We start from the raw sequence: 22846 nt of genomic DNA, 5'->3' as shown, positions 1-22846 counted from the left end.
AAAAAAAAAAAAAAAAAAAAAAAAAAAAAAAAAATTCTTGGTTTTTCTTCATAATTTAAAAACTTTAATTCAATCCTTTATCAGTCTTTATCTTTTACAGACTGAATAGTTCAAATTTATTTAGTCAGTAATTTGTATTCTAATACTGTATTCTGTACTCTTAAATGAGACAGACTTCTCTACAAGGTAGTATAAGTTTCCCTAGGCTTATACTGATCATTTTAATTTTCATCATTTTTATCAATGAGACATTTCCTTAACTAGAAAACTTTCACTATAGCAGCACTGACTGACTTAGAATTGTAAAACATTAGAACTAAAGGGAACTAAGGTTAAATGCAACTTTCTACTTACAAATGAGGAAAGTAAGATTCAGCGCTGGTAACAGACTTTCTTACACTAAAACAGCTAAAAATCTAAGCTAGATCCAACAAAACAGTGCTCTTAAAACTACAGATCGGGGGCTTCCCTGGTGGCACAGTGGTTAAGAATCCGCCTGCCAATGCAGGGGACATGGGTTCTATCCCTGGTCTGGGAAGATCCCACATGCCGTGAAGCAGCTAAGCCCAAGCGCCACAACTACTGAGCCTGCGCTCTAGAGCCCGCAAGCCACAACTACTGAGCCTGCATGCCACAACCACTGAAGCTGGTGCGCCTAGAGCTCGTGCTCCACAATAAGGCTGCACACTGCAATGAAGAGCATCCCCCACTCGCCACAACTAGAGAAAGCCCACGTGTAGCAAAGAAGACCAAATGCAGGCAAACATAAAATAAATAAAATAAATTTATACAAATAAACAAACAAACAAAAACTACAGATCAGGACCAACCAATTAAGGGGGTTGCTACCAGCATTTCAAAAAAGCAACAGAGTAGAAAATATCAGAGGCTTTTCATGTAGTGAGGATAAAAACTGTTTCCTAAAACTTTTGCTTCAGTTCTATGTATGTGGTGGATAATGTAAAATGCATTTATTACAGTGGACAAAAATTTTGGAAATCATTCATGGATACAGAGAACAAACAAATGTCGATGAAATAGGTGAAGGGTAGATTAAGAGGTACAAACCTCCAGTTATAAAATAAAGAAGCCATAGAGATGTAAAGTACAGCATGAGGAATATGTTCAATAATATTGTAATAACTTTGTATGGAGACAGATGGTTAACAGACTTATTGTGGTGATCATTCCATAACGTATGGAAATGTCAAATCACCATGTAGTATATCTGAAACGAATATAATACTATATGTCAACTATATTTCAATTAAAGAAAGATTCTGGAAGTCATTACAATAAAATAACTAATTCTATGAGTGAATTTTAAAATTTATTCTTATTTTTAAATTATAATAAAAATAGTAATATTAATAAAATTATAACTTAATATTATGATGGTGATAAGCTTATTATTTATTACAACTCACTCTAAGCTAATAAAAATATCTCTGCATTAAATAATTAATGCTGCCATCTAAAAAAAAGCCATTTTTCCCCTTTAAAAGAAGATAGGTTATGAATGTTATACCCCATACTATATGTGAACAGACTTTCTTTAAAATACCACATTTCTGTAGAGCTTATATATACAATAGCTAGACAAGCTTTTTAAACGAATACTGAATTCCAGAATTCTGATCATTAGCACACATAAAAATATCAAACATTCTCTGTGAAAACACAGTGACCTCTAGTGGATTAGATAAACTGACATAATCTTTGCCCCTAAGAATTTAGAAATTAAGGTAACACTGATGCATCCAGATATGAAAAATACTGACATGGTTATTATATACAGACAAGTATTATACATAAATAAGGGCTATAGTTACACTATGTACAATGTGACAATTGTATATTTATAGATTACTCACTGGTTACTTCTAATCAAGAGGAATATGATGAAAGAATCCTAGCCTTGTTCAGAATCTATCACTAGCTTAAGAAATACACTTAGTCTTTCTGAGCTTGTTTGATAATAAGGTTGGATTAAATTTTCTCTAAGGACCCTTTCAGTTCTTTCATTATGATCCTCTCTTTAATTCATCTTATACACCAATGCCAAACTAAATTCTATTCAAAAACACTTGATATCTCCCCAGGACTTGAGCATATACCAAACTTAGCTTGGCTCCTTGATACGTATCATTATTTTCTATTTTTTTCCCAAACATATCCCTTATTTCAAGTGAGCTAATGTTCTCACTATCTACTTCCAATACCAGCCTATTCCTATGAGTTTATTTTCTCACTTCTGCTTACAGTTTTTCATTATGCAATGCTTTATCCTCACTAACTTACATTACAGGTTCCCATTAGAATAAGTACAAACTTGTTTCACTCATGTGTATTTGTTTTGTCATCCCAATGAGATTTAAATTTAAACTCACAGGTTGGTTTTTACACATGTGTAGCCTGCTGGGTAGTAAGAGCATGCTATACACTTTAAATGTAAATTAAATTGATTAGTTTAGGGAAACCAAGGTCATTTTCGTCTTTCTTTTTTAAGTGAGGTAAGAAAGGGCATATAGATACGGTAGAATTTCAAGAACTACAAATATAAAATGACAGAGCTTCATGCTTTGGGAAAAAGTGGGCATTCTTAAGAGAGCATGGTAAGATTTTGGGAAAAGGTTAGAGGGAAGAACTGTTTTAAATTAGCTGAAGGAAGTACCAATAACTATATCTGAAGAAAACAGAGATGACAGCAAAGGTGCTTTGATAAATGGTTTTGAAGCAGATATGAGTATGGGCTAAATGAGAGAGCTAACTTCAAGAAGTAGAGATCTCTGGAAGCAAAGTTAAGAACAACTCAAGGAAACACCGGTCTTAACACTGGGAAATGGAATATGTCACTGTCATTAGGACTGAGGAGATAATGGGCAGCGCTGGTGAAAGAAATGTTAAGGAAAGAGAAAAAGTGATAGTTAGAAAGGTGCTCTTAGCTTCCCAGTCACTTTGGACAATGCTACAATCTTTTATCCTCCAAACAAGAAAGTTGGATAGGCTGCTAGAGAAATGATGAGCAATTTAGTCTCCATTATGTTGAATTCAATTAACAAAGGCTATACTGTAGTATATTTTACATATTCTGAACCACACAAAATTGGAGCAGCAGGCAAAGGTGTCTGCAAAGGTACTGCCATCAGTAAAATTAACGCTAGTTGAATATACAGTAGTGTCATGTTACTTGTGTATCAAATAAGACTTTAAGTTTATTTAGCATAGATCCTATTTTACCCCAAATAACCCTGCCTTGTGTTGTTATAATATTCTCTATCAAACATGAATTACTTGAGACTTTATCTCATTAATTTAAGCCTTTGTTTGGAATTTCTAGACAATACAGTTCAGTTACATAACAATAATTTTTGTTACTTTTTTAATATTATGTAATTTTCCCCTCAGTAATAAATTCTCTTTCAAATTCAGCAACTAATAAAATGTTATAAATGTTTAAACATTTCTCACAAGGCAAAATCCCAGGAATGTCTATACACTTTTTTGCTAAAAATGACTCTTTAAACTGGCTTTCTTTAAATTTATATTGTACTGATTTTTAATACAGATTAAATGAATTAGTAACCTGAACTTTTTAACATTAGTATATACTTTCTTAACAACAAAGTGAGTTCAGTTGGATCCCAAAATCCAGTACTTTCTGAAAAAATTTATAATTCTTATCCCAGGATTATATTAACAGAATTAATAGAAATAACCATCACAATAGGAAGCAAAGTTCAGATTTTGTGCTTAAAGCTAAAACAGCAAACACATAACATCTGTATGTATTAATTTTCTGATTTTAAGTGTAAAATCCTCAAAAGCTCTGCTTGAAATATAACCATTTCCCCACAATTAAAATGTGTACAGTAAATGCATTCCAAAGAAAACTATACCTACTTTTTGCATATCTCAAAAAATAGAAAGAAATTATTAGAATTTATGAACAAATGTATACATAATGATTTAAATTACCTTTCTTCTTCTCGAACCCACACTGGAGTTTTAGGAATTTGTGCTTCGAAAAATTTCGATGCTTTATAACAAAAATTGCTGCAAAAACACTGAAAAGAACATTTTAAAACTAGCAAATTATTTTTTTCTTATTGTGAAATACAACTTATGTACAGAAGAGAATATAAAACATAAATATGTAGTTCACAGAAAAAAACGAAAACCCATGAATCTACCACCCAAGGTAAGAAATAAGATTTAGTACCTCTGAAGGCTTCTATGTAACCCTCCCCAATGGTATCACTCTCCACATTCCCCAGAGGTAACCACTATTATAAATTTTGTGTTATTCATTCTTTTGCTTTCTTTTAGTGTTGCTACTTACATACATATCCTATAAAATATATCATTCGGTTTTGCCTATTTTTAAACTCTGTCTAAATGGAATCATATTGTTATGTATTCTTGTATTCTTCTGTTCCACATTATGTTTTTAAGACTCATTTGTGTAGCTATAGCTTATTCATTTACACTGTGTGTTATATTCCATTGCCTAAGTATACTGCCTTTTAGTTACTATTTAAGGACAGTTGAGTTGTTTGTAATTTTTTGTTATCATTACAATGTTACTATGAACCTTTTTTTAATAACAATTTTTAAATTAAAAAAATTGTGGTATAATACACAAAATTTACCATCTTAAGCATTTTTAAGTATATAGTTCAGTGGCATTAAGTACCTTCTTACTGTTTTGCAACCATCACCAACATCTAGCTCCAGAACTCTTTTCATCTTGCAAAACTGAAACTCCACACCCATTAAACCATAAGTCCCCATTTCCACCTCCTCTGACAAAAACCATTCTACTTTCTGTCTCTATAAATCTGACTACTCTAATTACCTCATATAAGTAGAACCATATAATACTTTTCTTTCTGTGCTGGCTTATCTCACTTAGGATAACGTCTTCAAAGTACATTCAGTTGTAGCTTGTGTCAGAATTTCCTTCCTTTTTAAGGTCAAATAATTATTCCATTCTATGTATGTACCATATTTTGTTTATCCTACTAGGAACATTTATACACATATATACTTGTGCACATGGGCAAGGATTTATACCAAAGAATAGAAGGAATGGTCACAAAGAATGCGTAAATTTGACTTTGCCAAACAGTTGCTCAAAAAGGTTGTACCAATTTTTATTTGACTTGCAGTATACAGAGTTACTAATGCTGTCAGGTTTTTATAATTTTGCTAATTTGGGGACTGTAAAAATGTAACTCAATGTGTTTTCATTTGCTATTTTCCTGATTACTGATAAGGCTGAGCATCTTTTCATATATTTATTAGCCATTCAAGTTCCTTCCATAAAATTTTTTTAATTAAGTCTTTGTCTTTTTCTTATAGATGACGTACTCTGGTTAGAAATCTATGGTCAGTTACATGTGAGAAATATAACTCCTTCTGATTTGTAGCTTATCTTTTCACTCTCTTTTTAAAGAAACTTCTAATGAGCAAATGTTTTCTATTTTAATGTAAAAAAAGTATCAATTTTTCCTCTATGGTCTATAGTTTTCTATCTTATTTAAGAAATTCTCTCTAGTCCAAGTTTATAAAGATATTCTCTCATACTGTCTTTGAAAAGGTCTCTCTTTTACATTTAGGTCCTTAATCTACCTAAAATTGATCTTTGTATGTACACTGAAATAGGTGTCAGTTTTCATTATTTCCATATGGATAACTAATCATGCCAGTACAATTTATTTTTTAAAAATCCATCCTTTCTCCACTGATCTAAAATACTCCTGATGTCATATGTCCAGTGTCCACATAAGCAGTGAGTCTGTTTCCGGCTCTCTACTCTGTCCTATGATTCACTCGCCTGAATTTGTGCCAATATGCACTTTTAATTTTTAAAAGTTCACATATTAAGTAAAGTGTAAGCAAAGAGGTTTTTTTAAACACCTTGAATGAAATATTTATAAATGAAAAACTTTTAACATGGCTATTTTTTAAAAGGCAAGATTTTAAACAGATATTTTTAGAATTCCATTTAGTATAATATTAAAAATTAACTGCCACATTGAAAACAGCCTTTAAACTTACCTTTCTTTCAGTAATATCATAGACTTTATTGGTTTTGGTAGAAATTTTATATTTCTGTTTTGGTACCTAAAGAAAAGAACATATAGCTTACAAAAGAATTGAAATAATAAACATGAACTTTACAGTTAACAAGAGTAAGTCATCTACATATCATATCTTTGGCTAACCCACATCATTAGTTCATGACCTGTTTCATTTATTGTTCTTTCTACACAGTATTTTGCTAAATATAAAAATTAAAAGTCTACATGTTAAAAAAGTGTAGTTACTTACAATTCCTAGCTTCTTCCGACATAAGGGATAGCCACAGAGTTTGATAATAGAACGCTCATCCACAACATCACTATAATGAGCAGGTGTGATGAACTTCCCCTATAAAGAAATGAGAGGGGCATTTCCCCCACCAGATTATTGGAAAAGTTTATTTATCAGCTCTTTAAGCCTTACCGATCTCATCTGAAAACACAGGGATCATAACAGTACCTATCTCATAGGTTTGATGTTAGAATCAGAAGAGAAAATAAAGGAAAAGTACTCAAAAAGTGCTTCTTGACACATACTAAGTACTCAGAAAATGTTAGCTATTATTTAAAAAAAAAAAAAAACAAACCCACAAAGCCCAAAAAATTTCTGCCATGGTAGACTGTGCATCCCTGTACATTATGCAATTCATGTAAGGAGGAAGAAGCGATGCTACAGTGACTGCTATACCAAAGGAAAATATTGATAGTATATTTTATTTCAAAAACGTATTACTTGGGACTTCCCTGGTGGCACAGTGGTTAAGAATCTGCCTGCCAATGCAGGGGACACCAGTTCGAGCCCTGGCCCAGGAAGATCCCACATGCCACGGAGCAACTAAGCCCACGAGCCACAACTACTGAAGCCCGTGCGCCTAGAGCCCGTGCTCCACAACAAGAGAAGCCAGCGTACCATAACGAAGAGCAGTCCCCCGTTCGCTGCAACTAGTGAAAGCCCGTGTGCAGCAACAAAGACCCAACTCAGCCAAAAACAATTAAATAATAATAAAAAAAAGTATTACTCAAAAATAAACCAAATAAAATAATAGGATATAATTTTACCTATTTCTTAAAGCACAATCTCAAAAACAAAGTATACTAAAGATGTCATTGTGACTCCTGAACAAATTTTTGTGCAAAATCTTCTATCTTCTGAAAAGAACAGTGAGGTGATAGTTATAAGCTAATGCCAGATATTTTCCTTTGACGTTGTCATGTTCAAATAATCTCAGTTCTTGAGACAAACCATTTCTGGTCTGTCTTTGTCTTTAAAGTCATCAAGTATGGAGATTCTGATACAGTTACCTATATGAATTTAAATATTGTCATATTTATATTCCTCTTGTTTAGGAAAATCTCTAAGCCACACTAAGAATTATTTCTGCAATAAAATTTCTGAGCTTTAATTTTCCATTTCTTTTTTCTCTTAAGGATTATGAGGATATAACAGACATTTCCATTCAAGTTTTTAATGCAATAAGCCATTAAAGAAAACAAAAAAAAGTTTTTTAATGCAGATGATAATTCTCTTATGTGTTAAACTATAAATGGTCTATATTTCAGGTTTTTAAAATATCAAAATTAATGAAATTACATTAACAGAAATAAGGATCTTCCATTACTAAAATAGGACAACATACAGAATATGAAAAGTGACATGGGGATCAGCAGTGCAAAGCAATGAAAATCGGTTGAGATTAGCAGACTGGTTAAAAGAACGAGCACGAAGGGATAAAATATGCATGTTATCTCTCTTTAGTGCATTTTAAAGTCACTATAAAACAAGGAATGCATAATAGTTGATTATTTTTAAATGCATAAATTCTATAGCATGTAGCTGACAATAGATTCAAAGATTTCAATAATGCAAAGAAGTTTCACATTACACATATTTAAAGATCTTATACAACAAAAGTAATAATTTATCAACACATACACACTCCCTTAGGAATTCTTCTGTAATATTCTCTTCTAAAAGCTGTTCAACAATACGTAGAGCTTTTCTCTCAAACTCAATCTTCTTTCTGACAACTGCTTCTAGTTCGGCTTTCCTAAAATTAAAAAAATATGTATTTTTTTTACATATTATAAAGGTTATAAAGGTTATTCTACTTGTAAGTTTTAGCATAGCTAATTTTCTATATTTTAAAATACAATACTAACAACTTACTATTTTGTTATTTAAGTTAAATGCATATTTTTAAATGCTGTTTCTTTCAACCCAATACTTTTCAAAAAGGAAACAAGCTACTTGTTACACTGCACACATTGATGTCTGCCACAACAACAGGATTATTTGACTTCCAGAGCTCAGAGGACAAGGAAGAACTTAGAGTCTCCTACAGAAAAGAAAATGAGGGGAAATCTTTTTGCCAGTTAGATTTTATACTCTATCACTCCTGTGTGTACCTAAAAATGGAGGTTTTCCCCTGAAATCGTTAGAAATCAGAAGTGACTGGAGAGGTAAAAGAGGATTTCGGCTGTTCTTGTGAGTAAAAATTTCTTTGTGCTAATTCTCAAAAGTTAAGTAGTGGCTGGCCCAGTCTGACAGGACAGAGTCATATTTGCAAAGAAGTATTTACTTACTTTTGTTGTAAAGTCTTATTAAATAACTATATTGATATGACTATATAGTTTAGGAAAACAACAATCTTCCTAGGAGGGCTGGACCTTATCCTGGCACCAGTGGGACTCTGTCAGCCTTTGCTGGCCCCATGAATACACATCATGAATATAAAAGCAGAGGCTATCTGATCAAACAATGGCCCTAGGACAGTGGTTCTCAAGTCTAGTTGCACTTTAGGATCATCTGATGAGATGTTTTAAAAAGATACCATGCTTAGTTCCCACTGCAGGCTAATTAAATCACAATATTTGAGGACGGGGCCTGGTTACCGGTGTTTTCTTAAGTGTTCCAGATAATCTTAGCGTGTAACAGGGCTGAGAACCACTGCCATGGGACCAAAGATACCAACTATCTTGGTGACTTATTTGCTCCTTTCCTACACTACTTTCTTCTTGCCTACCAGAACAACCTTTGCTGCCCTTTTGGACATTGACTAGGCTCTCATACCTGGACCTAGAATGTACTCACCTTTTCTCCCTTCCTTCACTGACTTCCAAGACTTTAGACTCTAGTTCCTGGTCTGGAGCAATATGTCTTACAAAAACAATTTGGAGAAATGACACAAGATTGCCAGCTGGGGACAAATAGGGACATTAAAACAAGAAGAAACTTGCAATTAACACCTGTTCTCCCACCATTTCATAAAGACCAATCTTATGTCAAATACGTAAAAAAGACATGGACAGAGATTAAAAGACAGTTCTTTGTATTGAATATATATATTCAGCTTTATGACAAACATTATTTTATTTTTCTCATTTTGCTGCCTACCACTAAAAGCTATGTCATATACTAAGATCAGAACAGAATATACATTAGGAGTTGCTAACTTAAGCAGTTAATCACCTCAACGTGCAGGAAGAGCCGCATTCCTCTTAACTGATGGATACCTACAGCTGTATCCCATGGATAGCCCTGTCTCACTGCTGCTCTCTAACCCAAATGACAGGTAGTGTGGTGTACGGCAGTGGTTCTCAAACTTTTTGGTTTCAGTGCTCCTTTATACTCTTAGCTTTCACTTATATAGATTATATCTGTTGATATTTACCATACTAGGATTAAAGGTGAGAAAAATTTCAAGCATTCATTTATTATTTCATTTAATAGGAATGTACCAATTACATGTTAACATATTTTTTAAAATCAATTTATTTATTATGTATTTTTGGCTGCACTGGGCCTCTGTTGCTGTGCACGGGCTTTCTCTAGTTGTCGCGAGTGGGGGCTACTGTTCGTTGCGTTGCATGGGCTTCTCACTGCGGTGGCTTCTCTTGTTGCGGAGCATGGGCTCTAGGTGCGCGGGCTTCCGTAGTTGTGGCACATGGGCTTAGTAGTTGTGGCTTGCAGGCTTTAGAGCGCAGGCTCAGTAGTTGTGGTGCACGGGCTTAGTTGCTCCGCGGCATGTGAGATCTTCCCGGACCAGGGCTTGAACCCGTGTGCCCTGCATTGGCAGGTGGGTTCTTAACCACTGAGCCACCAGGGAAGCACTTAACATATTTTTAAATGAAAAATTTATTGTGAAGAGAGGAATTGTTTTATATTTTTGTAAAGCTCTTTAATTTCTGGCTTAATACTATTCACCTGGATGGAATGTAGAAGTATTTTTCAGTTGGAATAAATTTATGAAGGATCACTCCTTTCAACAACTAGTTGGCTACCCCAAGGATTTTTAATTGTTTCATCATTCTGGGTGATCTGCTCAAAATACATTTCAGCTTATCTATATTCTTCAAATCATAGTGCTTAGAATAAAATATAATCTCAAGCTTGTGGTCAGATCCATGTTGAAGAGAGTTGCAAATTACATTGTTATAATTATTAACTCAACTTTACTTTTGTATTTGGTTGGCCAAAAGGTTTGTTAGGTTTTTTCCATAAGATGGCTCTAGTAGCACTTAGTTGTCTTTAACTTCATTCGAAACAATTTTGTTAGATTGTATGTGACAGCTGTCATATCAGCGTACGTTAAAAAAAAAACTTACCAAAATTGGTGAATTTTTGTGTAGCCATTTTAACATTGAAGATGGAAGAAAAAAGCAACGTTTTTGGCATATCATGCTTTATTATTTCAAGAAAGGTAAAAACACAACTGAAACGCAAAAAAAAGATTTGTGCAGTGTACGGAGAAGCTGCTGGGACTGATCAAACGTGTCAAAAGTGGTTTGGGAAGTTTCGTGCTAGAAATTTCTCACTGGATGATGCTCCACAGTTGGGTGGACCAGTTGAAGTTGACAGCAATCAAATTGAAACAATAATTGAGAACAATCAACATTATACCACTTGGGAGATAGAAGATACACTCAAAGTATCCAAATCAAGCCTTGAAAATCATTTGCACCAGCTTGGTTATGTGAATTGCTTTGATGTTTGGGTTCCACATAAGTGAAAAAAACCTTCTTGACCAGAACTTCCCTGGTGGCGCAGTGGTTAAGAATCCGCCTGCCAATGCAGGAGACACAGGTTCGAGCCCTTGGTCCGGGAAGATCCCACATGCTGCGCAGCAACTAAGCTTGTGCACCACAACTACTGAGCCTGCGCTCTACAGCCCGCAAGCCACAACTATTGAAGCCTGTGTGCCGAGAGGCCGTGCTCCACAACAAGAGAAGCCACTGCAATGAGCAGCCCGTGCACCACAGCAAAGAGTAGCCTCTGCTCACCGCAATTAGAGAAAGGCCGCGTGCAGCAATGAAGACCCAACGCAGCCAAAAATAAATAATTAAAAAAAAATACCCTTCAGAAAAACAAAAAAAACCCTTCTTGACTGTATTTCCGCATGAGATTCTCAACTGAAACGTAATGAAAACATTGGTTTTTTTTTGTTTTTTTGCAGTATGTGGGCCTCTCACTGTTGTGGCCTCTCCCGCTGCAGAGCACAGGCTCCGGATGCGCAGGCTCAGCGGCCATGGCTCACGGGCCCAGCCGCTCCGCAGCATGTGGGATCTTCCCGGACTGGGGCACGAACCCGTGTCCCCTGCATCGGCAGGTGGACTCTCAACCACTGCGCCACCAGAGAAGCCCAAACGTTCTGTTTTTAAAACAAACTGTGATGGGCAATGAAAAGTGGATACGGTACAACAGTGTGGAATGGAAGGGATCACGGGACAAGTGAAATGAAACCACCACCAACCATACCAAAGGCCAGTCTTCATCCAAAGAAGGTGATGTGTGTATGGTGGGATTGGAAGGGAGTCATCTATTATGAGCTCCTTCCAGAAAACCAATTAATTCCAACAAGTACTGCTCCCAATTAGACCAACTGAAAGCAGCATTTGCAATTAGCCAACAGAAAACTCATCATCTTTCATCAGGATAACACAAGACCGCACGTTTCTTTGATGACCAGGCAAAAACTGTTACAGCTTGGCTGGGAAGTTCTGATTCATCCACCCAATTCACCAGACATTGCACCTTTGGATTTCCATTTATTTTGGGCTTTACAAAATTCTCTTAATGGAAAAAATTTCAATTCCTTGGAAGACTGTAAAAGGTACCTGGAACAGTTCTTTGCTCAAAAAGATTAAAAGTTTTGGTAAGATGGAATTATGAAGTTGCCTAAAAAAAGGCAGAAGGTAGTGGAACAAAAGGGTGAATAAGATGTTCAATAAAGTTCTCGGTGAAAATGAAAAATGTGTCTTTTATTTTTACTTAAAAAACTGAAGGCACTTTTTGGCCCACCCAATAATATTTCCTAAAGCCAAGTCACTATAATCATGCTGCTCCACAGGAGAATACTCTTCAAAACAGATCTCAAATTTATCTGATTTCTCCACTCCAAATGATCACTATCCCTAACGTCTTACAACTTTTAAAACTTAAATTCTACTACTTTATTAAAGTTTTCCCATTTGCACTTAGAAAATCTGAATTTCTCACCATGGCCTACCAGGTACTGTTTGAATGGAACCCACCTCTAACCTTTTCCTATGCTGCTTTCTTCCTTTGCTCAGAATGCTGCATACCACCCTCAGCATCTCTTTTTTTTAAATGACTAAGCTTTTTCTTGTCACACATATTGGCAATTCTGGCTGGCGGTCTCGCCTCACTACTCTTGGTCTGGTAAATGCCTACTTAGCCTTCAGGTCTTAGTTTAATTATTACTTTCTTGGAGAAGCCTTTCCCTGAAAACCTACCACCCTTCCTGCCAACCTCCAGCTTTACTGGACCCCGGTTTCTAGTTCCTCCATCAGTCTTTTCCTTTATAGCACTTATCATAATTTGTAATTATGTATTTAGTTGTGATAATTTAATTGGTATTTCTCTGTTCCACTAGACAGGAACTGTGTGTATTCTGTTCAAAATCATATCCTCAGGGCCTCTGAAACCATACAACTCCCAGAAGAGAACACAGTCAGAATACTCTGACATAAAAAGCCCAGAGATGAACCCAAACACATGGTCACCTTATCTTTCATAAAGGAGGCAAGAATATACAAGGGAGAAAAGACAGCCTCTTCAATAAGTGGTTCTGGGAAAACTGGACAGCTACACGTAAAAGAATGAAATTAGAACACTCCCTAACACCATACACAAAAACTCAAAATGGATTAAAGACCTAAATGTAAGGCCAGACACTATAAAACTCTTAGAGGAAAACATAGGCAGAACACTCTATGGCATAAATCACAGAAAGATCCTTTTTGACCCACCTCCTAGAGAAATGGAAATAAAAACAAAAATAAACCAATGGGACCTAATGAAACTTAAAAGCTTTTGTACAGCAAAGGAAACCATCAATAAAACGAAAAGACAACCTACTGAATGGGAGAAAATATTTGCAAATGATATGACCAGTAAGGGGTTAATACCCAAAATATATAAACAGCTGATACAACTCAATATAAAAACAAACAAACAACCCAATTAAAAAATGTTCAGAAGACCTAAATAGACATTTTCCCAAGGGTATATACATGGCCAACAGGAACATGAAAAACTGCTCAACACTGCTAATCATCAGAGAAATGCAAATCGAAACCACAATGAGATATCACCTCACACCTATCAGAATGGCTATCACCAAAAAGTCTACAAATAACAAATGCTGGCGAGGATGTGGAGAAAAGGGATCCCTCCCATACTCTTGGTGGGAATGTAAATTGGTATAGCCACTATGGAAAACAGTACAGAGGTTCCCCAAAAAACTGAAACTAAAACTACCATATGATCCAGCAACTCCACTCCTGGGTATATATCTGAAGAAAATCACAACACTAGTTTGAAAAGATACATGCCCCCCAATGTTCATAGCAGCATTATTTAGAATAGCCAAGATATAGAAGCAATCTGAGTGTCTATCAACAGATGAATGGATAAAGATGTGGTTTATACATGCCATGGAATACTACTCAGCCATAAAAATGAATGAAATTCTGCAATTTGCAACAATGTGGATGTACCCAGAGGGTATCATGCTTAGTGAAGTAAGTCAAAGAAAGACAAATATTATATGAAATCACTTATATAAAGGACAAACTAGTGGTTACCAGTTGGGAGACAGCAGGGGGAGGGGCAAGACTGGGGTATGGGACTGAGAGATACAAACTATGTATAAAATAAATAGGCAACAAGAAGGTACTGTACAGTACAGGGAAATTTAGCTATTATTTTTTAATATTATTAATATTATTTTACATAGAGTGTAATCTACAAAAATATTTACTCTCTATGTTGTACATCTAAACTAATATAATATTGTAAATCAACTATAGTTCAATTAAAAAAATAAAAAAAATCATATCCTCAGGGCCTAACACAAATCTGGCATGTCTTACATTTAGTAAATAATTTTTGAAAGAATGAGTAAATTAAGGCCAAAGCCAATACTTTATGATACTTTATAGATATGTATACTTTAATCATCTTCATAGACTACATCTATTCTAAAAACCTTTTTGACAGGAGATAAAGCCTTTTTAGGAGATGCCTATAAACAGTACAGGACAACTTTTTGCTGAAAATATGGACATGATGTAAACAAACAACAACAACAAAAAAGGTTTCTTGGAGTCTCTGGCATATAATGCAAAAAAAGGAGACTATGTGAAGAGATGTAAAAAAAAGTACCTGGTTAATTCAGGAATGTTTATTCCCATTGACATCTTTCTACAGATACTCATACCTTCACCAGCAATCTAAAAGTGTCCATTGGACTTTCTTAAGGTGTGGAGTAGGGAAAATAACAATCTATGTTAGAATTTATCATACTTCCCAGATCTTCCCCTTCTCTCAAAATAATTTTCTCTGAGGTAGCACCCATTATTGTTTTTAAAAATGGTTCAATTAATATGTGATTAACAGATAAGTGAAAGCAGCTGTCTGAGTAGTTCTCATACCTTTTAGAAGCATCTTCTTGTTTCAAGGCACTTGTCTGCTTAGTACCTACAAATTAAAGAAACAAAAAACAGTAGGTCAAGTCTACACAAACACACCAGGTTACAGGACAGATTCTTGCCCAAATAAACTGTAGACCATCTTTTCTTCTTTTCCACACATTTCACTTCCAATTCTGTGTGAAAAGCAAATGAAATGGGAAGGGAATCCAATTTGGTTTTGCAAACTAATTATTTTTCTTGGTTGAAATGTATCTCTCTCAGGATTGATTTTTCTTGTATCACAGTCGCATAGCTAAGCACTCCTGAAAGCCCGAGATCTGGGTACTGCTAGGGGCAACCGCTCTCCGTCCCCCTAAATGTTCGCTCCCGGGCAAGAGGGGTCTGACACCTCAGAGAACCAGGGCACCCCAAAGCAGCAGCACATCTGGAAGAAGGACCAGTGCCTGAGTCGAGGTCAGCTGCACTCGGCCTACCGACGCTGCCCTGGTCACTTAACCACTCTGGCGACCCCAGCTGCAGGCTCCCAGGACCTCTACTTCTCATTCCCTCAGAGCCTGGAGCACAGCCCATTCTGGGGGAAATCTCGGAACACTAGTGTAAAGAGGTGGGGGTCTGGCCGAAGGTCTTTCCCAGAAGGCCAGAGTTCGGCGGTGGGAATCTCCCGGCCTTCTCTGCCCCGAAGACCTCCTCCCCTGGGGCAACCTTTCGGGAGCGCCCCGCACGCCTCAGTCTGGAATTCTGTCGGGGACCAGTTCTCAGTTCCAAACGTAGGAAGGCCCTTCTTCCTACCTGCGACGTTTCGGGAGGCGCGAGGACCCCGGGCCTTACGGCCGGCAGAGCACTTCCCGACCCAGTCGGCCATTGGCAGCGTCGTCGGCGTCGGAACCGGCCCAGGAGCCTTTCCCCCAAGACTCCGCCTCCCGTCGCGTAACGCGGGGCGGGGCCGGCTGGGGTGGGGTGGGGCCGGGAAAGCGGCCTGCTCTGCCGGAGGAGGAGGAGGAGGAGCAGAAGGAGAAGGAGGGCGGCGAGAGGGGCGCGAGGCTTGGCGGGTAAGTGGGTGTACCGGGGGTCCCGGGCGGCCGGGGCTAGCGGTGGACGGTGAGTCTCAGAAAACCCGGCTCCGCGAGCCGAGCGCCCCCGCGAGGTCTGGGGCCCGAAGGCCGACGCAGGCGGGAACAGGGAGAAATGGCTTCCCTTGGATGCCGCCTGCACGCGCGCTGGGGTTTTATCCGCCCTGGAGCGCGCTGCTGTGAGGATACTACCGACCCCCCTCCCCTCCTGCGGGGCGTGGAACGGGCCTTCCCTCCGGGGGAAACGATGGCCTGTGGGAACGCAACGGTGTTGTCCTGAGGGCGGCCTGTTGCCTTGCCTCCGTGCGATACAGTGATTTCACTAGCTCGATTGATTATATTGGGGGGACTACATCTCGTACAAATGCCCTGGTCACACTTGGCGGTGGAGGACATCTCAACTTTCACCCCCTCCGGGTGAGCTGTGTTGCACTCCATTTTCTGTCAAGTGGAACGTTAAAAAATAAAAAATTCCCTGATGATTAGAACTGATTTCAGGCCCACCTTTTGGAGAAAAAAAGACTGCCTTTTTAAGACCTTGTAGTCCAAATTTGCGCTGCCTCTTGGGAGTGCACTAGAGGATTTTTTTTTCCTTGAGTTTATCTTTCAAAATTATGCCCCAGGGAAACTTAAAAGATGAAACAGGAGGCTTTTCTTTTTTTAAATTTTCTTAGGCTAACATACTAACTTTCAGTAAAACCATTTCAGCTTTAAAACTTTCCATTTTCTTTATTGTATTTATTAATAATCAGAATGAAACAACTTATTAATATTTCAATATAGTATTACTGATAGTTAACAGTTTGTCTTATGTTAGTACATTTCAGCATCAAAACTAGGAAAAACAAGAAGGAATGGCTGTGGAGGAACTTCATTCCATAATAACGAGATGTGTAAGTAATTTTTTCTTTTTATGAAGTTAAATAATCTTTCAAAATATGGGCAGAGCACAGATTACTTTTAATTACATCTGCGGTCACTCAAATTGTTAATCTTCTTTAATCCTTGCTTTTTTTTGACCTATGAATAAATAGCATGAAGGCAGGAAGACAGATTGGAGTATGTCACTTGGAGAAATAATCTTTATAATTTTAGTACTGATCCTTCTCATAGATTTCTTTGGTACAGTGGATTTCAAGATGATTTATTAAAGTATTTTTAGGCTAATCCTAATTTTCATATATACGCTTATGTGCACCTTATCTAGAATTTAAACATTTCTTTTTTTAGAGAGAGATAAAATAAGTCAAGTAGTTATTGAATTTTCATTTGCCTAAAATTACTGTTTTTTTTGTTTATTTTGTTTTTGCCAGCAAATCCTAGAAGAGCAAGACTTCAAAGAGGAAGATTTTGGCCTGTTTCAGTTAGCAGGCCAAAGATGCATAGATGAAGGGCACATAGATGAGCTATTAGAAATTATTCAAAATGAAGAGAATAAGGTAAGTATAATCTTTGTACTTTTCAGTCTTTACTAGGAAGAGAATAGCCACATGATGCTATTATTCATCCATTTATTTTTTTCAGCAAACATTTAAGAATCAACTTAAATTTCCACAGTAGAAAACTGTGGAAAATAAAAAGGAATTAGGACTAATTATATACTTTAAGGTGCTTACAGTCTGGTGGAAGAGATAAACATGTAAAGAACTAGCAATAAGGAGGCAGAATAAACAGATACTTTATATCTGTTAACTCATTTAGCTTCTCCAGAATAAGTGTTATAGTTGAAATGTAAGTAAAATGCTTTAGAAGAGTGGGGATTACTTCTGGTTTAGAGATCAAAGTGGTATTTGAATTAGCAATTTACATTGAGAAATATAAGTATCAGCCAGGCTCCATATTCATTTTTGGTCATCAGCACATTCTTTTCCTTCAGCCAGGTGTATATGGGAAACCAAATATTAAGTAAGATCATATTTTGGGAGAGCTGGATGACCTTACTGGCCAATATCATCCAGCTACAATTGTCTGAGAAATCATTCTGCACAATAAGAAAGGATGTTTTTGGGATCAGGAACAGCTGGGACACTGTTGGCAACACTGCCTAATTTTGTGTCTTTGAACCCCTCCCCCATCCCCACCCCTCTTCTTATATAAGGGAAGATCATCTTTCCAGGCACATAATCGTTCTTCATTTATAGTCCTATTTATTTATACAGAAGTTTTCTTTTTGGGGACTTCCCTGGCGGTCCCGTGGTTAAGACTCTGCGCTTCCACTGCAGGGGGCACAGGTTTGATCCCTGCTCAGGGAACTCTGATCCCCCATGGTATGCGGCATGACCAAAAAAAAAAAAAATTTTCTTTGTTGATATCACAATCTAGTCATGCTGGCCTAGGATTATATCCAGGGCACCTTGATTGTATTTAGGAGATTACTAAAACTTTTTAATCGTACATTGTTATAGAATCTTTTACTAGTTCAAAGGTCTTATCCCTTTTTATTTATAATTTTTTAAAATAAAAATTAGCACATTTTATTTAGTACATTTGTTTTTGATATGTGTTTATAATACCTTTGTAGCCCCAAATAAAATAAATTTAATGCTTTCTTTAACTCCTTGATTTTTCCCAATTGCATTCTCAGAGGATTATCTTTGAGAGTACCTTACTTTTAGCTAATAATAAAATTAATAAAAGCTAATATTTATTGAGATCTACTATGTGCCAGGTGCTGTCTTAGGTGCTTTACATCTTTTAACTCAGTCTCTCCTGAATCCCGTGAGATAGGATTTTCTAGATAAGGAAAGAGTCACTGAATGATAAGTGATTTGCACAAAAGTATCAGCTTTTATGTGGCATCAGGCATTCAGACCTGTGCAGCCAGTTTCCAGAGCTCTTAATGATTCTGCTCTGCCTCTGGTTAGCACAGTGTAGCACTTGAAAGGAAGTTTTAGAGTAGAAGAGAGAGGACTGATTGTGAGGGTGAGAGAGTGAGGTGGCAAAGGTGATGGGGTTTCTAGCCTCTGAGAAGACAATACATCCTGAACAGAAACAGGCAACTTAAGGAGGAGAGAAAGTTCCCTGGCAGAGGACAAATAAGTTGGCATTGTTTGGCAACGTTGAGTTTAAGATGCAGCAGGCAATCGAAAAGTAATGTTTAGAGCTCAGTAGAGAAATACAAGATTAAGATGTAGATTTGTGTGTCACTCTTAGAGATTAGGTGATTGTGATGGGCTTAAGCATAGTGAGGCCTAGCCTTGATAGCTTGAGGATCACCTTTGTAATGTGGTCTTCTAAATTCAAAGGTTCAGATATTGATAAGACAGAGTTTAAAACTGCACCTTAGTTTACTTGCAGGTGACACAATCAAGATTGATCAAGATTTACTATTAATCTGCTTTGTGTAAAAAAAATTTTTTTAAAGTCACAGGAATGGTGGTTTGTCCTAAGACACTACAATGCAGGGGTTTTCAACATCAGCACTGTTGATATTTAGTAATTTGGAAAAATTATATGTGTTATAATAATATATAACATAAATTCCCAATTAGTAAAGACCTAAATATTAAAAGTCAGGCCACAGAAAAGATAGAAGAAAACAAGACATAATATCAGATCTTTGGAGAGAGGATAATTTGTCATGCTTAGAAGTAGTAGACATCATTCAACCTGTATTTGTGGAACATCTGTTTTTTTTTTTTTTGTGGTACGCGGGCCTCTCACTGTTGTGGCCTCTACCGTTGCGGAGCACAGGCTCCGGACGCGCAGGCTTAGCGGCCATGGCTCACGGGCCTAGCCGCTCTGCGGCATGTGGGATCTTCCCGGACCGGGACACGAACCCGTGTCCCCTGCATCGGCAGGCGGACTCTCAACCACTGCGTCACCAGGGAAGCCCTGGAACATCTGTTTTGTAACAGGCCCTACTCTAGATGCTGGGAATAGATACAGTAATGAACAAAAATCAGTGCCCCATATGGATCTTAAATTCTAGCAAAGACAGATAAATCATTTAGTAAGTTGGAAAGTGATAAATTCTATAGAGAATAATGCAGCATGATTAGGGGATGGGTTGTGTTGGGTGAAATTGCACAGAAATTTGAAGGAAGCAGAGACAGTCCCACAGTAAGCTATGGGACTGTCTGGGTAAGAGTGTGCCAGGCAGAAGAAAAAACTAGTGCAAAAAGAATATTCAGAGAGATCAATGGAACTGTCTATCCCATTAGATAAAATACATGATTGTTTTGCTATTTGTTTAAAAAAAATCAATTTAAGGCTTCATTTTATGCCATGTTTCCAATGTAAATCTTACTGAATAAAAAGAAAGGCGATATATATGTGAGTGTGTGTGTGTGTGTATATGAGTATATATATATGTATATATATATAAGTATATATATGTGTATATATATATATATATGTGTGTATATATATATTTTTTAATTAAAATGAGTGTTTATGTATCTCAAGGGGAAAACCGTTATAGACCTAAAAGCACTAGAAAAGGGACCAAAGAAAAAAAAAATCACTGTATTTTGCTATATAAAAAATTAGGACAACCAAAAAACCAAATGACAATTTGTCGTAAATACAGTGAAGTGAATATTAACATATAGGGACCTCATGCAGGTTGGTAAGACAAACACTAAAACTTCCAGTTGATAAATAAAGATGTAAACAGATAGCATCTCCTCTTTTCTGAACTATGTATCCACATACCCTGACATTTTTCTGTTGCTAGTTCTCTAGGACATGTTAAGTCCTAGCACAATGCTGTTTCTGAACCTTGAATGTATTTCCCACCTATCTATGCCTGATAAACTTCTGTTTCTTTAACAAGCCTTAGCATAGCTATCACCTATTCTGGGAAGCCTTTCTTGCCTTCCCCAGGTAGAAGTGACTATTCTCCTGCTATACTTTAGCATTTAAAATAATTAATTAATTAATTAATTTTTGGCTGCATTGGGTCTTCGTTGCTGCGCGCAGGCTTTCTCTAGTTGCAGCAAGCGGGGGCTGCTCTTCATTGCAGTGCGCGGGCTTCTCATTGCGGTGGCTTCTGTTGATGCAGAGCATGGGCACTAGGCGCACGGGCTTCAGTAGTTGTGGCATGCAGGCTCAGTATATGTGGTTCACGGGCTCTAGAGTGCAGGCTTAGTAGTTGTGGCACACGGGCTTAGTTGCTCCTCGGCATGTGGGATATTCCTGGACCAGGGCTCAAACCCGTGTCCCCTGCATTGGCAGGCGGATTCTCAACCACTGCGCCACGAGGGAAGCCCTAGAGGAACTATTTAAAAACTGGGAAAGACCAAATTACCTGGTTAAAAGTAAAGACCCATTTGCCTTTCCTCAGTGAAAGTATTAAAAACTATTTTAGAATGCTGTTACCTGTTAACAGCCAACCCTAGGAAGTCAATGGTGAGATGTTCATGGATTCACTTGCCTCATCTTTCCTGTTTTAGAGGAAATTGTCAGCTCCTCCAGGTTAAGAAAGCTCACTGTGAGAGTCCTGTAGATGGCAGTATTTGCTTTATTGTACTCTGAAAATGTTTTTACAGGTCATCATTAAGAATATGGGCTGGAATCTTGTTGGTCCTGTTGTTCGATACCTTTTATGGAATGATAAGGAACATGATAAAAGAAAGTATTATTTTCTGATGCTTGATTTATTGGTAAAGGTAAGTTAACACAACTAGATTCTCTTTGTCACAATACACAGCAATATTTTATAATTCCCTTTAATGTTTTTGGTGAGAAAGCTTTTAGTTCATGAAAGTATAGGTGGGAACTCTTTGGAGAAAAGGCCCATCCTTATTTATTGGATGGGCCAGTCCATTTCATTTTTCCCAAATTTTCTGGATGTAAGAATTATCTGACTTCATCTTAGACCCACTGATTCAGAATCTTCAGAGAGAGACCTAAAAAGCTCTATTTTTAAAAAAGTAGCTTATTGTTCAGATGTGAAATTCATGCTTTAAAGAGGTAGTTTCAGGCCACACTGATGTTTTGGCAACGCTGGAACTAAAATCAAATATGAGTGTTCTTTCTTCTATGGTATGTTCCCTAAAAGAATATGAAAAACCTAGAATGCCAGTGATAACAGAGGAAATAAGAGTAGGAAATAGGTTAGTGGTGACTGACAGCCTTAGGTAGACTCTGAGTAAAAGGTTAATAGAGTTATAAGCCAAAAATGATGGTTACAAGAGAGAAATTCTAAGAGAAAGGACATTATAAGAAGCCACTTAGAGATCACTGTAAATAGACACAAATATGTACTTGAAAAGAGGGAACTCCCTAGATATTAGTTATTAACTATGAGAGCTTTTAGAAAAACAAGGCAAGTGAGGCGATAAAATATAACCAGTCAGAAAGCAATGCAAAGTTTTGTCTGTTCAGGAAAAACAAAAGAGACTTTACACTCATCTAACTACCCTAACAGTATGAGACAGAAAGATCCCACCTGCTGGAAGCCCTGGGAGACAAAGGCAGCCTTCAGAGTAGACAGGCAAAGCTCAGCGGAAACCTCAGCTCTGGTGTTCAGGCTCTCCTTTCCCCTATTTCTCTAACTTTTCCATTAGTCAGGAATTTAAGTCTCTTAAATGTAGTTGTCCATTGGGAGACCCTTGACTTCTTGCTTTCACAGAATCTCAGACTCTGTGTTTTGCTAGTGTATTTTTTAAAATTTAATTTTAACTTTTTATTTTATATTGGAGTATAGCCGATTAACAATGTTGTGATAGTTTCGAGTGCACAGCAAAGGGACTTAGCCATATATGTACATGTATCCATTCTCCCTGCTAG

At 37.0% G+C, this 22846-nt stretch overlaps 2 protein-coding genes across 6 annotated transcripts in view; one reads left to right on the top strand and one right to left on the bottom strand.

Moving 5' to 3' along the window:
• RPAP2 (RNA polymerase II associated protein 2) overlaps positions 1-15924 on the bottom strand; it is an 85580-nt gene extending 69656 nt beyond the window's left edge. For 2 of the 3 annotated variants that reach the window (XM_024743572.1, XM_024743574.1), the window contains exons 1-6: positions 15831-15918; positions 15042-15087; positions 8020-8134; positions 6337-6435; positions 6064-6129; positions 3979-4067 (exon numbers count right to left, since the gene is read on the bottom strand). In XM_024743572.1, coding sequence (XP_024599340.1) covers positions 3979-4067; positions 6064-6129; positions 6337-6435; positions 8020-8134; positions 15042-15087; positions 15831-15903 — 488 coding nt within the window. In that variant the 5' untranslated portion in view covers positions 15904-15918. Of the gene's footprint in view, positions 1-3978; positions 4068-6063; positions 6130-6336; positions 6436-8019; positions 8135-9177; positions 9284-15041; positions 15088-15830 lie in introns of all 3 variants that reach the window. The other variant, XM_024743573.1, reaches the window with a different exon arrangement.
• Positions 15925-16009: 85 nt separating this feature from the next.
• Positions 16010-22846, top strand: part of GLMN (glomulin, FKBP associated protein) — a 42877-nt gene continuing 36040 nt past the window's right edge. For 2 of the 3 annotated variants that reach the window (XR_003003074.1, XM_024743602.1), the window contains exons 1-4: positions 16010-16090; positions 16929-17004; positions 17425-17550; positions 21604-21723. Coding sequence is in view for 2 of the 3 variants with exons in the window: in XM_024743602.1 (XP_024599370.1) it covers positions 16966-17004; positions 17425-17550; positions 21604-21723 (285 nt within the window). In the remaining variant the exon portion in view is untranslated. Of the gene's footprint in view, positions 16091-16490; positions 16529-16928; positions 17005-17424; positions 17551-21603; positions 21724-22846 lie in introns of those variants that run through there. The other variant, XM_024743603.1, reaches the window with a different exon arrangement.

Source organism: Neophocaena asiaeorientalis, unplaced genomic scaffold (genome assembly GCF_003031525.2).
Source record: "Neophocaena asiaeorientalis asiaeorientalis breed wild unplaced genomic scaffold, Neophocaena_asiaeorientalis_V1.1 scaffold317, whole genome shotgun sequence".
Lineage (NCBI taxonomy): Eukaryota > Metazoa > Chordata > Mammalia > Artiodactyla > Phocoenidae > Neophocaena > Neophocaena asiaeorientalis.
The sequence above is the reverse complement of the archived record's forward strand: the minus strand, read 5'-3'. Positions and strand labels throughout refer to the sequence as shown.